Source organism: Clytia hemisphaerica, unplaced genomic scaffold (assembly GCF_902728285.1).
Source record: "Clytia hemisphaerica strain Z4C2 unplaced genomic scaffold, Clytia hemisphaerica genome assembly, whole genome shotgun sequence".
NCBI lineage: Eukaryota > Metazoa > Cnidaria > Hydrozoa > Leptothecata > Clytiidae > Clytia > Clytia hemisphaerica.
In genome coordinates this window covers 250,141-265,084 of record NW_027103334.1, presented here as the reverse complement: position 1 = coordinate 265,084, position 14,944 = coordinate 250,141, and the positions used below count along the sequence as shown (strand labels likewise).

Below are 14,944 nucleotides of genomic sequence, written 5' to 3'. Positions count from 1 at the left end.
TTTTTGAAAACAAGAAACTTAAAATGACAGTGATTTAAGGTAGAATTTTCAGCCCTAAAGCTTTATGAGAACTTGAGCAAAAACTATAAGAATTGACAGAATGTTGAAAAAGGTCTACAAAGAAAAATCACTAAAAGGTTTCTTTGGTTTGAAAAGTCTCTAAAGCAAAGAAAATGTTCAAGAAAGTATGAATCAACACGAATCAATTTCCTCGCTTCGACCGCCATCTTGTTTTGTTTTGAAAACATTTGTTGTTTAAGGAGCGCGAAATCAGAAAATATATCTTTTTTAGCCAGTACCCGACTTTAGCAAGCTTTTCCCTGTCCAGGTAGCCCGGGGTCCACTTAAAGCTTTTTTATGGACTTTTTGGCGCTGATAAGTGGCCCGGTAGTATATGGTAATATGCTTTTGCCTAGGCGGACTGTAAAACAGTCCGCCAGATTTTAGTTGTTTTTGGAAGGTAAAAACAGTATGAAGCAATATTTTTATTTGAGAATAAGGGATTGCAAATCTGTTAATCGTGTTTGTTTCTCATTTTTGATTATATCCTTCAACTCCAAGTAGTTTTATTGTTATCTTGATTTTTAATTTTTTTTTCAAAATGGCGACCTCGCCAAATGCTCCTAGTCTACTTCACTGGACTCAGCGTCATAAAAAATTATCAAAAAGCAAAGTTCAGCCAGAAGTAGACTCTAGTCTACTGTCCAGGCGGCAAAAAGTGTGGTACTGGTATTAAGCGCCGTTTCTACCAAAACGGACAGACAGAAGGAAACACGGAAAAAAAAATAGTGAGACCAGTGGCGTATTTAGGAATTTTGCCAAGTAGGTCAAAATTTTGAAGCCAAGTGGTTCAAGTCTGGTTCTTGGAAAGGCGTTTATCATTTTTCGTTTAATCGCTATCCGAGTTATTCTATGCAATATTCCACTTTTGTTTAGACGGACGTAGTTTGTATCGCCACTCGTACTATGTTACAAATTATGGGAATTTTTTTACTCAACGTATACCCCTGTCTCACGTTTTAACTACCTTTTTACGCTAATTAACCGCTTGTGGTAAAAAAATAGATACTGATGTGGAGCAATGTTCGTTTCCCCAAAACAAGAAATATAGATGAGTTATAGTTGAGTTTATAAGCCTTTATATCCCTAAAATTATTTTTTATGTTTTGAATTGAATAGGAGGTAATTAAATGGTGTCAAATCATTCTAATATATTCATTTCCGCTCACAACAACAACCAAAAAGCAGGTAAAAAACAAAGTTTTAAAAGACTTTGAAAAATGCTTCATTTTTGTTAAAAAATAAACATTATTAGTTCAACTTAAAGCAGTGACAACTGGTGCTGATGCTTAATACCATGACGATCAATTCTTAGCAATCGATCCATAAGAATTAAAGCTATAAAATCACAGTTAAGACGTGAAAGTTACTTGGACTTTCACAAAATTTCAGATCAAACTCAAAAGTTAACTGGGTCGCTTCAGCAAATTTCAGCTCTGGAAACTGAGCTTCTCTCAATAAAAACTGTGAAAGAGATAAGCTAGGAAATGTGAATTGAGTATTGTTTTTTAATAAACTCGACAGAGAAGCTGAACGTAGCCTCATAGCTATTACCCCGATTTTTTCAGAAATTTTGCTCATTTCTAGCTATGTCTCTCGGCTTCATATTATCTCTAAATGAAAGGCGGCCAGATATATAAGCAGTCACTCAAGGTCATTACACGTGAATTTTTAGAGAAGTTGAGCTCGGTAATAATATGATCCCGATTTGCTAGGGCGAAAGAGGTCAAAAAGGGTGTTGCTAAGTCACTCAAGCGGGGCGATATGGGTCGGGCGGTATTAGATAGGTTTTCGGATTATCAAAATAAAAGTCTCTAAATAGCGAAAGGTTCACCCATAAAACATTAGGGAGGTAATACTGCGGAGATAAATTTCAGTCTAGTTTAGTTAGTTTTAACTGCCGCACGCATAAAATTGATAAAGTTGATACAAGACATGGCATCTGAAGGGGACTGTGTATCACTAAGAGGAATAAGATTGCCTGTTTCACAATTTTTCATGTTTTTCAATTTCTCGGAACTATGTCACATGACCTACTTGACCTACCCTAAATACGCCTCTGGAGACTCTCATTAAAGGCCCACTTGTAAGAGGCCAAATGGAAGCAGAACCAAACTTGAAGCAGCTAGTAATCGCCTCGATGAATTCTATTGTATTTAACAATAGAAGTTATTTACACGCACTTGAAGTGAGAAATTATTATGAAAGATCAAATAACGATTCAGGGGGTAATCATATATTTCTTAAAAATCAGAAATGAGACTAATATACTTTTTATAAGAACTTACAGTGAGCGTAAGTTTTGTGGATTGAAGAGAGAAGTTTAAGTCTTTTAAGCAATGTAAAGGCGTTGTGTAATTAAAGATTCGGATTTAGGTTCTGCTTCCAGTTTGGTTTAGGTTTTGAATATCACGGAACCAAGATGGAAGCACTTGTGAAAACATTAAGAAAATTAAAACAATATTTTCATTTCGAAGTGTTTTGGGAGTCTAACGGTCTAATTCTTCTTTAGAAAGGTATTCCGAATTGCGATTTAGATCTGCTTCAATTTTGGTTCTGCTATATTCAACACCCGAACCAAAATGGAAGCAGATTCTAGATAAGAATCTGGAAACTGTTTTAGGGAGATATTGAGATCCAACTACTTTGAAATAAAAATAAAGGAGTTAATAAAACATAAAACCAGTTTTCCTTATGTTTTTACAACTGCTTCCATTTTGGTTCTGCTACATTCAACACCTGGGCCAAAACGGAAGCAGATTCTAAATCTGAGATTTAGGAAGATCCAAAACACTTCAAAGAAGATTAAATGTTACTGCTAGTGCTTCAATCTTGGTTCCATGATATTTTTTTAAAACCTAAACCAGAATGGAGGAAGAACCTAAATCTACTTGGGAATATCTTTCAGGAAAATTCTGACATCAGAGAACACATTGAAACGAAAATAAGTGAATCTCTATTGCCTAGAATCAATTTTCTTTAAGATTTGTCCGAGTTTTACCGGTGCTTCCATTTTGGTTCTGTTGCTGTATTAACCAAGCAGATTAGCTGTAACAGTTCTTATAAAAAGATAAGATTTTCAACAGCTGATCTTCCGGCATTGTTAAAGTTACGTAAAGTTAGGAACATCTTTTTTAAATAGGCGGCGTCTTTTATTAATAAGTTAAAACCTTAAACAAGATCATAAAAAGAGAAAGAGAAAAATGAATGTTTAAAACATAACCCCCCGTTCTATTCATCTTGCTTCGACTTTGGTTCTGCTTCCATTTTGGCCTCTTACACCACTCGCTAGCGCTGGGCAATAAGACTCCAAATTTTGAGTTTGTGTATAATAAAAATGTCTGGAAACCTGAAACGTTTTGACCAATTTGGGTTAGAAAATTAAACTTTGGTGGGCGATGTAACGTCGATAAATTCTTTCGTCGGCCATTTAGATTCGTCTAGATTATGTTTTTGCAAAGATTTCAGCCCGGGAAGTACTAGGGTTGGTGAATGAGGGGTATGTGCTGACGGGACCTCCGAAAACCGACCCTTAGAGAGACCAAATTTTAGTGAAAAAGTGACCCTTAGAGAGACTTTTTCGAAAAATTTTCTCTGATTTCAAAATTTCCTACCCTTAGTGAGACTTTTTTGTAATTTTTTCTCTGAAAATCAAATTTTTTTTCTAAAAATCGTGATTTTTCCCACCCTTAGAGAGACTACTTTGAAATTTCCTGATTTTTGTAACCCTTCTAAGTACCCCCCCCGGGATTTCAGCATCACCATGAAATACTCTCAGGTACCTAATTAGCACCCCTTGCTTCATTAATTTTTCGAGGATTTTTCACCCAGGACATTCCAATTTTTGGGAAAGTGTTTGGAAAGTTGCTTCTTCTGCCCTTATTCTGCTGTATTAGCCTCCTTTTCAAAAATTTTGCACCCCGGACATTTTTATTTCAACCCTTATCAAGTTTTGAGAGTTATTCTACCCACCCCGCTTATTCCAAGCCGGGTATTAGATACCCGAGAGTATTATACAAAGTCTAGTTTAACGTAGTTTATTATACAGTATATGGTCCCCAAAACGCCATTAAAATGAGGATTCTGACCTGTAGATTTATCAGAATTTCACGATTTTTGTGAAATTTAGTAGAAATGTAGTAGAGATGTTAAAGTTTTGCGTGCAGCAAAGAGTTTTGTAAAACCTCTCTTCCTCTAGCCTGTTAGACGAAAACTGCTTTTTTATCGCGATAAAACAAAGAAACAATTTGGTTTGTGGGAAGGTACTGGCTACTCTTCCTCCAGATTTGAGAGAAACTTTAGATTTAATCGACGTTTTGGGGACCACATACTGTATCTTTTTCTTTAAAGAAACAAAATCAAATGAAAAAATATGTCACGAATTATGAAAACGGGGATTTCCAGGATTTTTCCAGTAATCTTTTTTCAGGAAGCTGTTTACAACTCATTGATGGTATTACGTTTCGCATTTAAAGGTAATTCCCCTATCAGGGAAAAAAATGTCGGGGGAAAGTGACGAAAATTTTGAGGGGGTGACGAAATTTTCCCCCGACGAATTGTCAATTTGGGCGGAGAAAGTGAAGAATTTGAAATTTTGGTCGGGAAAAGTGACAAAATGCCTCTAGGTGACGAAATTTTTTCTCGACTAATAAAACTCCGACATTTTTTTCCCCGATAAGGTATAATGAAGTTATATGCATGAAGAAAATACAAACTAGCGCGACTAACTAACATGACAATCTGTAACAAAAACAAAAAACTCAAAAACTCAATACATTTGGAAGAAATAAAAAAAGTACAAAACAAAATTAATGCACAAGACACAAAAGGAAGTGATAAGCTGAAGACCGAAGTCTGAGATCAGGTGCGGTACCTTGAGTAAGCATCTCTTACCACTCTAGAGCCGCACCTGTCAGCTTAACAATATGAAATAAATTAAAATAAAGGAACAAAGACCATACATTTCTAAGTACTTTTAGGTTCCAAATAAACACCCCCTGCTTGTTAATTTTTCGAAAATTTTCAACCTCCCGGACCTTATTAGGACCCCCCATTTATTGATTTTTAAGTAAATTTGTCAGTTGTCAAAGAGAATGCCCCTTATTTTAGCATATATTTAACTTATTTTTGGGTTTTCAGAAATACAATTTCCAACCCCACGGCAATTAGCCCCCCCCCGTTTATTAAAATCTCGAAAATATTCCAATCTTCTCCCGCTTATTAAAATCTCGAAAATATTCCAATTTCCCGCTTATTAAAATCTCGAAAATATTCCAACCTTCCCCCGTTTTTTAAAATCTCGAAAATATTCCAACCTTTCCCCCGTTTTTTAAATCTCGAAAATATTCCAACCTCCCCCGTTTATTTGAAACTAAGAGTAAAGCAGAAAAGGTTAAAATGTCGGCCTAGAGCCCGGTTCGGCGTCCCGTACCCGAGCGGCCACCTCAAAGAGAGAGGGAAATTAAAAAATAGGCGCATTTATTTCACAGTTCATCAACATAATGGTGGATTTTATTTACAGAAAATCAGAAAACAAGTGATCAAATCTCGAGAAACCCCAAAAACCCTACCTTGAGTATCAGAGGTTGAGTTTTCACAAAAATATATTAAGCTCCTGAAGACAAATAATAGAAATTTTATCGCGCATGTGTCAATCTAATCACTGTACAAAAAAATCAAAGATAAAGAGCAAATATTAATGTCTAGCAGACTGTATCAGTATGCAGTTTTTATTTAAGAATTCCCCAGAAAAACCTCCAAGTGTAATTGAAATGAGTTTATTTCGAAGAAATCTTTATATGATCTCCAAATGTATTGACTCTTTTTAAAAAGCATTGATGACTTTTTGTAAGTTGTGTTTTCAACGACGGAATAAAATATAACTTTGAACATCATCCAAGATCTTGATGGCCGTATGATTTTGACCTGTGCTATTCACGGTACAAAAACCCGTTTTTCAAGTCATTCCCAGCTCTACTGGCGACAGGAGAATTTTCATAAATAACAGGAGCCCTATTTTAACAATTTCGAATAATAGGGCGTCGAGTTGCCTAGGGACTAGGCAAGGCTTTTCCATCAAAAAATAAGCTTTCAGCAAAAAGCAAATACAAACAAAATTCCTTCAAAATTGTTATGAAAAAAAATCGATCTTCAAATTGTTATTGAAATTCTAACGATTTGATCTTTTTGCCGGCGGTGGGCGGTAACTTTCAATTCTATTTATAGGAATGCGGTGTTTGAAAAGTTTTGCCAGGATATCAGCGATAGGCCGGCGGCGGTGACGAATAACGATATTCTATATAAATAATGCGATGTCTGCGATGTTAAAAAAATACCTCGGGAAATCCTCTCGAATTTTATTTATGCAAGTTTAACGTGCAAGACGGAGGGAAAAGCCATTCCTTAGTTTGAGGACAATGCTTGCTGTATGCATTCTGCACCAGACCATTGTGCATTAGACATTTTTTATTTATAAGCGTAACGCTTATTGCTTACTTGCTTAGATGCTCAGGCCTGAACAGGCCCCTTGCTCCTCATGACCAGGTCTTTCCAAGCTTGACGGTCCATGGCAACTTCTTCTAGTTGAGCCAGTGCAGAACCAGTATCAACATACATTTGGTCTTTCCATCTCTTTGGAGGTCTTCCACGCGGTCTGGGGTTTGTGAAGTCGTCTTTGAAGGCAATTTTGACGGGATTATCCAGGTCTCTGCGGATAACATGGCCAAACCAGGAGAGACGTCTCTTTCTAACGATGTCAACGATGGTGGTGGTGACTCCAAGCCGGTTTCTGATTTCAACATTACGAACACGGTCCATTACTGTAAGGCCGAGAAGTGATCTGAAACATCTCATTTCGCGAAAACTAGCAGTAACTGTGTATCTGATTTTTTCAGAGTCCAGGTTTCCGAGGCATAAATTGCATGGGGACGATGAGCGCGTTGTAGAGTCGTAATTTCAGCTTCAGGCTTATGTCTTTGTTACGCCATATTTGATCTCTTAAGCGTCCAAAGCTGGAAGATGCTAAGCCCAGTCTTCGTTTGATGTCGTTTGTAGTGCCTGGAACGTTTACTTCCCAGGAAAAAAAGTCACTGACATTCTCAACGTTCTCATTGTTGATTTGATGGGTACTGGCGAGTCACTGATGGTTTTGCATTAGATGCGTTGATCTTCATTCCCCATTTGGAACAAGCGGTCTCAAGTTCAGCTGTCGATATTTCTAATTTTTCAAGATTGCGGTCACAAGTGTAGTGTCATCAGCATACCTAAGCTCCGTGGACATATTTCTTTTAGTTCAAGGTGGGTCGAGACTCTTCAACTCATCCATAACGAATTCCAGGAATATGTTAAATAGGACTGGAGATAGCAGACAGCCTTGTCGTACACCAACCTGACCTTGAACCAATTGGTGATTTGTTTGTTAACAACTACAGCACATTCAGCATTTGAGTAGATGCTTTCAATGATATCAACGATACGTGGGTCAATACCAATCGCAACGCATCATTTTCCATAATGCTTCCCGCCAGATGGTATCGAAAGCTGCCTTGAAATCAATGAAGTGAAGGTGTACTTTGACGTTCCTCTCCCTAGCTTTCTCCAAAATTTGGCGGACAATGAAGATTGCATCGACTGTTCCTCTGTTTTTACGGAAACCAAACTGTGAAGGGCGAAGAAAAGATTCGGTTCTTTCTGTCATTCTCTTGAGGAGTATTCGCAGGAAGACTTTGCTAGGTATCGATATCAATGAATGGCTCGGTAGTTTTCTGGATTTGACTTACCTTCTTATGTACTCTGGGTTTATAAGGGATTTAGACCAGTCTTTCGGTGAGATGGTATCTCTTTCGACTTTTGTGAATATGGCATGGAGCATTCGGACCATTGGTTCACCACCAGCGATCAGGACCTCGGCAGTGATCTCGTCAACTCCCGGGGCTTTCCTTTCTTCTTCATTTTCTTTACAGTTTTCTTACATCCTCTATCGATATCGCTGGGAATGACTCATTCTCGGCTGGATTAGAGATTTCATTGATGGCATCATCTTTGTGTGGAAATTCCTTGTTCAGGTGTGCTTTGAAATGGTCTTCCCATACTTTCAAGACTTGAGCTGGGTCGGTGTGCTTTATGCCGTTTTTATCTTGCATCAGGTTAGGATTAGCACTGCGTTTGTCTTCCATTCTCTGACTGTTTAAAAAGGGGAACGAGTTATTACGCTGAAAGTCATTTTCCATTTGAACAACTTTTTTCTCAAGATTTTCTTTCTTATGTTGTTGATGGATTTCTTTACGTCTTTATTAAGTTCTCTATATCTTGCTACGTTTACGGCATTACCATCTTCAGCAAGGCTAAACGGGCCTTGCGTCTTTCCTCGCACGCTTTTTCAACTTCTTGTGGGAGACCATCAACTTTTCTGTGCTTAACCCGCCATCCGTTCTTTCTTCAGTTGCTTCTTGGTGACTTGCTTGAACATCAATATAGACGGTGTCAATATCGTTTTGTTTTCACAAGCTGAAGTAAGGGTTCGAAGTATCCCCGTTCTTTGTTGGAAGAGCATGGAGCACGTCAGGGTCTTTCAATTTCTCGACATTGAAGCGTTTGGGTAGTGAGCGTGACTTCTTGAATTTCGGTGGGGAAAGGTTCAGTTTTGCTCCAACTAAGGAATGATCAGATCCTATATCAGCAGAGTGATATGACCGGCTGTTTTGAAAATCCTTTGATGCGAATATCGGTAATAATATAGTCTATCTGGTTTTTGTGGGTTCCGTTTCGGTGAGACCCAGGTAAATCGGCGTTTTTCCGGGTGTTTTGAATAACGGGTTGGTATGACAAGATTATTGATAGCACAAAACTCTAGTAGTTTCCAGCCCGCTCATTGCTGACTCCTAAACCAAAATAGCCACATATCACTGAAGTTTTCGTGTTGGTCTTTTCCAACTATAGCATTGAAATCACCAAGAAAATCGTGTGACTATTGCGAGGTTTTCTATCTAATTGCGACTGTAGACCGTCATAAAATGCGTCGACTTCTTCGTCGGGATAGTTGGAGTCTGGTGCATAGATTTGAAAAACGTTGAAAAGTCTCTTTCCGGTTTCCAGGCTCAAACTGATGATTCTAGGACTAACAATATCATACGATCTCACGCAAGGTAGGATTTCTTTCTTTATGGCGATTGCAACACCTTGTCTGTGGATGATTAGGTGTTCAAGCTGAGTGAATGGACGTGTGCGAAAGCACATTGATGTTCGGCGTCTCAAAAAGCCTCTCAACTCAGAAGTCAACCCTCTCCCTCCTCGTCGGTGTTCACTGGATAACGCAAATCGAGGGCTCTGACGACAGGGCGAGTGTTCGGCGCCCTGTATAAAAACTAACCGTTCACTTGTTGTAGTGGAGAAGAATCGAATGCTCGACAAATCGTCATCGGCCGGTCTACGGAAACCCACCATAGCAACCCAAAGCTGATTTTTACCAACGGTGAGATGGTGACTCTGTAAAATCACTATCAGGATGTCCTTAAGAAAGCTCCTGATTACCCTTTACTTACCTACCCTCATGTCAAGTTTGAAAAGTAATGGTCCCTCAGTCCGGAGCACCCGCAAGGGAGAGGGCGCAATAATCTCTCCGAAGAAACCTTTCAACATCGCAACCTGGAACACCAGGACTATGTGGCAAAACCATGAACATAAAANATTTTCCTAACTTAATTGGAAAATAGATGATTAACTTTTATATTTGAACAATTATATATTTGAATAAAGATGAAGATTTTTAAATTTGTTTGCTAAAATAAGGAATTTAAAATATAAATATTGGGTCCTGAAATTACACGCGCGATCGTAGCAAGTTTTCGAAAATCTGGCTCGAACATGGTCCATAACTGCGCAGGCCATTTTTAAAAAGTATTAATCAAGAGGCCCGAACATGTTCGGGCCATGCCGTTGGTCCTATTGGATCACTCTGTTAGAGCTTTTTAGCGTGGGCGGCCGAGTGCTTATTAAGTATTGTACAAAAGCGAATAAAATCTAAATGACACCATCTGGAGATGTAAATAATAAGCAAATGAGATTGTGTACTGAATTTCATCGAGTTTGGCTGGCGGAATGCAAAACTATAGCCCAAAACACCACTCAAATGTGCTAACTAGCATACACAAACGCTTTTTTTCCGCGAAAATCGGACTGTAGCGGGCCGTTCCGTAAAAAGAAAAACAAATCTTTAGCTCGTGTTTGCAAAATTTTAGGCTCTGAACGGCAGATTATTAAGGATGTTAATTTTCGAGGAACCCGCCAGAAAAATTACTTGAAATTTTGGTTAGTGGTGCAAATCTCGATGAAGAAAAGGTTTGCATAGTTTTCCAAACGCGGATCGAAGCAGTAACCTCAAAAATTCATGTCAAAGTGTCTGCTCTCCTTTTTAGGATACCTAAATTTCCAAATTAGGATACAACTCTCCTAAGTAGGAGAGATTGCCGACAGGTATCCTAATTTGCACTTGTTCCTGACTGAAAGATACAAACTAAAATAAAAACAAACTTTTCGCTGTGACGCAACAAAAATACCAAAGTGTCAACTAGACTGAGAGATTTGATACACTGAACCAATTGAACCAAATAACAATAATTGCTTTTATACAAAACATAATTTATTACAAAATTGTTAACGTTTTAAACGCACACAAGAATAATAGAGGTGTAATTATTTTTATTAACTCACACTTTTTTGATCACATTAATTGACATCTTGACATTATAGTCATCTTGTTAGATATTTTGTTTCGAGAGTTTTTGCAACAGTTTATTGTTCAACTTGGAGAGAGAATGTTTGTAAACATAGAATTTTTTTTCAAAGCAGTTATTTGGGGGGTCGGATTTAGGCAGGGCTGTCGGATTTAGGACCATTCACGGTATCAACACACCGAAACTGTCTGAAACTCCGTTCGATTGTTGTTCGACTGGTTCGATTGTCGTTGTTGATTGTCGTTGTTGTTGGGAAACATCAATTCGATTTGGTTCGACCAAAGAAATAGAAGTAGAGAGAAGGAAAAACAACAAACCGCTGACCACATTTTCTCTATTCACTTGCGATTGTTATTTTAAACAATAGCCGTTTAGAGCTTGTTATGATTTTCTCCTCTTTCTGTGCGATTGTCGGTAAAACGACAATTACCGACAATTTGAAGTAAAGAAACCGACGATTTCTTGTAATCTACACAGTGCTTTACAGCTTAATTATGCTAGATACTAGAAAGAAATCGACTAGAAAAGATTCTAGAAGGCCTCTTTTACACCATAGAAAAAAAATGGATTCAAAAGCTTTTTTTATTTTGAAAATATCACATTTTTCAAAGTCGACAGTGAAAAAAGACTTGTTTTGTATGGTAGTTTTGGATTTGAAATATTTCGTTTACTATTTAGAATTGGAAAATGGGTGTTTGGATATGAGTCAAGCAATAATCGATCTTTCCTTTGCAGTTTATATCAGTCACCACCCCTAAGGCTAAATAGCAAAACTTTTTGAAAATATTTCAGCAATGTTATAATTTTTTTCGTTCGCCGCCATTTTGTTTTTCAAATCATAGAAGCGATTTTTGTTAAATGTGTTTTTTTTTGTTGGAATATGAAACAATTTTCTTTCCTTTTTTAGAAAATGTTGTTAGCTAGAAATAAAAATAAGTGCTTAAAAATTCTTTTTCGTGGGTTGTTCTAAAACCATGGGTCATTTGAAAGAGTTGGAAAAATATTGCAGGCTGTGTAAAATCAAAATCAAAAGAGATGCAGCATATACTAAATTCAAAGCATGTGAAAATTTTAAAGATGTAAGTTATTTTCATTACTTTAAGCAGAAAATAAATTTAAACACTCTCAGACAGACTATCCTGGTACATCCCTCAACTTCCTTTTTGGACTGCAGGTATAGATTGCCACATTCAATCCTCGAAACCAGGCATATTCTTTTACTACCACTGTTTCGAAACATTTACTCGACTAGCCAAATATTGAAAAAAGATCTGTGATAAATAAATCATGCATTACCATATTTTTTTTGATTATCAAGATGAGTTTCAGGCCTTGATATAATGCATGACATTTTACCATTTTGACTATTTTGCTTTTACATTTCAGGAAATTTTATCTGTGTATGGAATCGCGTGCTTCAACGAGGACCAAAACGTATATCCAGTTCAGACTTATTTTTCGGTTGTAAACATTTTGTAAAAACGTATTAAGAATTTGCACATTTGTCGTCTCTCTGCTTCTCTTTTTTCTTAATTATTCGAAAGAGAGTTCAAAATCGTTAACATAATATCAAAATCAACTTTAATTATGCTAATTATGAAAATTATTTATTAAAAGATATATATCGAAACAACTCACAAATAAAAAGTTTCAAAAAGAAGAAAGAGATCCGGCTGTTGTTTTAAACAATTACTTTTAAGACAAGCGCGTGTCAATCAAATCGTTTTGAATTATGGTACCTGCTGTTATAACAAGCCCTCTACGGCTCAAAATGAATAGGATAAAAGATCGTTGTTTTTCCTTCTCTCTACTTCTATTTCTTTGGTTCGACTGGTTTGATCCTCGATTCCATTTGATTGAGACTGTCTGGCCATGAGGAATCGCGATTTTGCGGAAATGGGAATCCTCATGTTGAATAAAACATCTTCTGAAAATTTCATTCTTTCCCATAAAAATGCGAAATGAAAAATGCAACGAAGAAGCTTTCGTTTTCTGATCATCTTTTTAATCTGCCATGAAGTGTTATAAAATTCCTTATAGAAAGACACATTCTGGCATTTTATAACAATTTTGTAAACTACGACACAACCACAGTGCGCTGACTTTTAGTTTTATAACTTGTTGTTCTCACTTGTTTGATTTCTGTAATAAAAAGAAAGTTGTTATTGGAAACTTTGAACATGCTTAAAATCAAGGTACTTCCACTAACTGGAATTTTTGGACCTACCCCGGTGGAGGTCCTATAAATTAACCTATGTTTGTTCGTTCGTCCGTCCGTCCGTTCGTTCGTTCGTCTGTTACCAACTTTTCTCAGGATTGAATCATAGGAATCTTTTTATTTTTGGTACAAAGGTGCAAAATGGTGGTGGCCAAAATGTGACGGAGCCCGATTTTCGAAAAAAAAATTTTTAGGGCCAATTTGGGCCAAAAAACGGCTAAAAAACGGGTTTTTTAGACTTTGTGAAGAATTGGGTCATTAATTTTTTCTGATTTTTTGTATGAAAGTAGGGTACCATCATAGGTAAAAGATGGCTCAAGCAGATTTTCGCAAAAAAATTTTGTTGGCTTAAAAAACGCATGTTTATCTATAAGAATCACTATTAATAAGCATACATCAATGTTCTTAGTCAAATTACTCAATTTTTTTATGAGATAGATGTTTTTTTTGCTCATGAGGGCTTACTTTTAGAGAGTATGTGTGTTTAGACATGAAATTTTGGTTGCTTAGCGTGTTTTTATAGAAAAACTGGCCGAATTCGGTATTTTTTTATAAGCACATTATAAATTACTTAGGTATTAGCTTTTTTTGAGATTAGCTCTTTCATTCTTTATGATTTTTTGCACAAAGATGCATAACTTTAAACCCTTAAATATGACTGAGCCCAATTTTCGAAAAAAAATGTTTTTGGGCAAATTTGGGCCAAAAACGGCTAAAAAAGGGTTTTTTGGACTTTGTGAAACATTGGATCATTGTTTTTTTCTGATTTTTTTACATGAAAGTAGGTAAAGATGGCTCGAACAGATTTTTGTAAAAAAAGAATTTTTCAGCTAAAAAAAACGCATCTTTATTTATAAGAATCACTATTAATAAGCATACACATATGTTCTTAGCTAAATTACTCAATTTTTTAATAAGAAAGATGTTTTTTTTTGCTCACGAAGTCCTGAATATGAAAGATTTCAAGAGCATGGAATTTTGGTTTCTAGACGTTTTTTTTATAAGAAACAAACGACTAATTTTAATAGATCGTCACTATTTCTGTTCTGAATGATTGTTTAACGGCCATGCTCACGTAGATATCAATTATATTTGTTAAATGCATAACCAGGTAGGTCCATAAAAGTATCACTTGTTTATTATAGGGTTTTTAACTGTGAACCGAAAATAATAAAAAGAACCCGGTTTCCTTATGAATTTAATGTGACCCCCATACTCAGTCAGGACCTCCTTTCAATTTATAGATATTACGCGCGCAGCGGTGTGTGCTATAATATTTTGGTTTCGTTGTTGATTTCAAGCAAAGGTCTTAGCAACACGACGCGCGTTCATAATAACAGGGCTGGGTAGAAAAATCTAAACATAGAATTCAAAGAAAATACAGATCATTGTATAGAGCACCAAAAAATTTAGTTTGTTCTACCTTGGATTATAACTGAAAATATCTTCAAAAAACCTTTGTCCGCCATCAGCCCGCATGGTAATCTTTGCACGCTTCAATTCTTAGATAATGAATAAGAGAGGTGTGGTTAGCTAAGCCGTACTTACGGGCGATAAATTTATGTTTGCTTATCTTGTATATTTTAGTAGTATTTATCCAATGAGCAGGATGTTGACAAAATATGCTCTGCACTGACAAAATATGCACGTCATTGATTATGACATCATTAAATATGTCAATATCGATTCAACACCCGTTAAAGAAAAGAATTTGTAAAAATAGTTCTTTTTATCTTGAAATTTTGAAATACGAGCAAAAGAGACAAATTTAATATTTGTTTCCTATCTAGATTATATTAGCGTTAGAATACGGTAAATTTTCATGAAAAATATTTCGCGATGGCGGTACGCCCAATCATGCCCACAGGAAAGTTTCAATTTTTAATTAGATAAAGCTATAAGAGGTTCATTACTTGTGGATTTTAAAACCTACATA

At 36.5% G+C, this 14,944-nt stretch overlaps 1 protein-coding gene and 1 long non-coding RNA gene across 3 annotated transcripts; one reads left to right on the top strand and one right to left on the bottom strand.

Moving 5' to 3' along the window:
- Positions 1-6,567: 6,567 nt before the first annotated feature.
- Positions 6,568-6,876, bottom strand: LOC136815972 (uncharacterized). Its single transcript, XM_067072397.1, has one exon. It carries the CDS (start codon positions 6,874-6,876, stop codon positions 6,568-6,570), a length of 309 nt encoding a protein of 102 aa, XP_066928498.1.
- A 4,743-nt stretch (positions 6,877-11,619) lies between these two features.
- On the top strand, positions 11,620-14,727 carry LOC136816632 (uncharacterized). 2 transcript variants are annotated; one of them, XR_010847950.1, is made up of 3 exons: positions 11,699-11,869; positions 12,177-12,985; positions 14,596-14,727. It is a non-coding gene; the product is annotated as an uncharacterized lncRNA (long non-coding RNA). The 2 variants fall into 2 exon arrangements; XR_010847949.1 differs by lacking the exon at positions 14,596-14,727 and having other exon boundaries at positions 11,620-11,869; positions 12,177-12,289.
- The last annotated feature ends 217 nt before the right edge of the window (positions 14,728-14,944 follow it).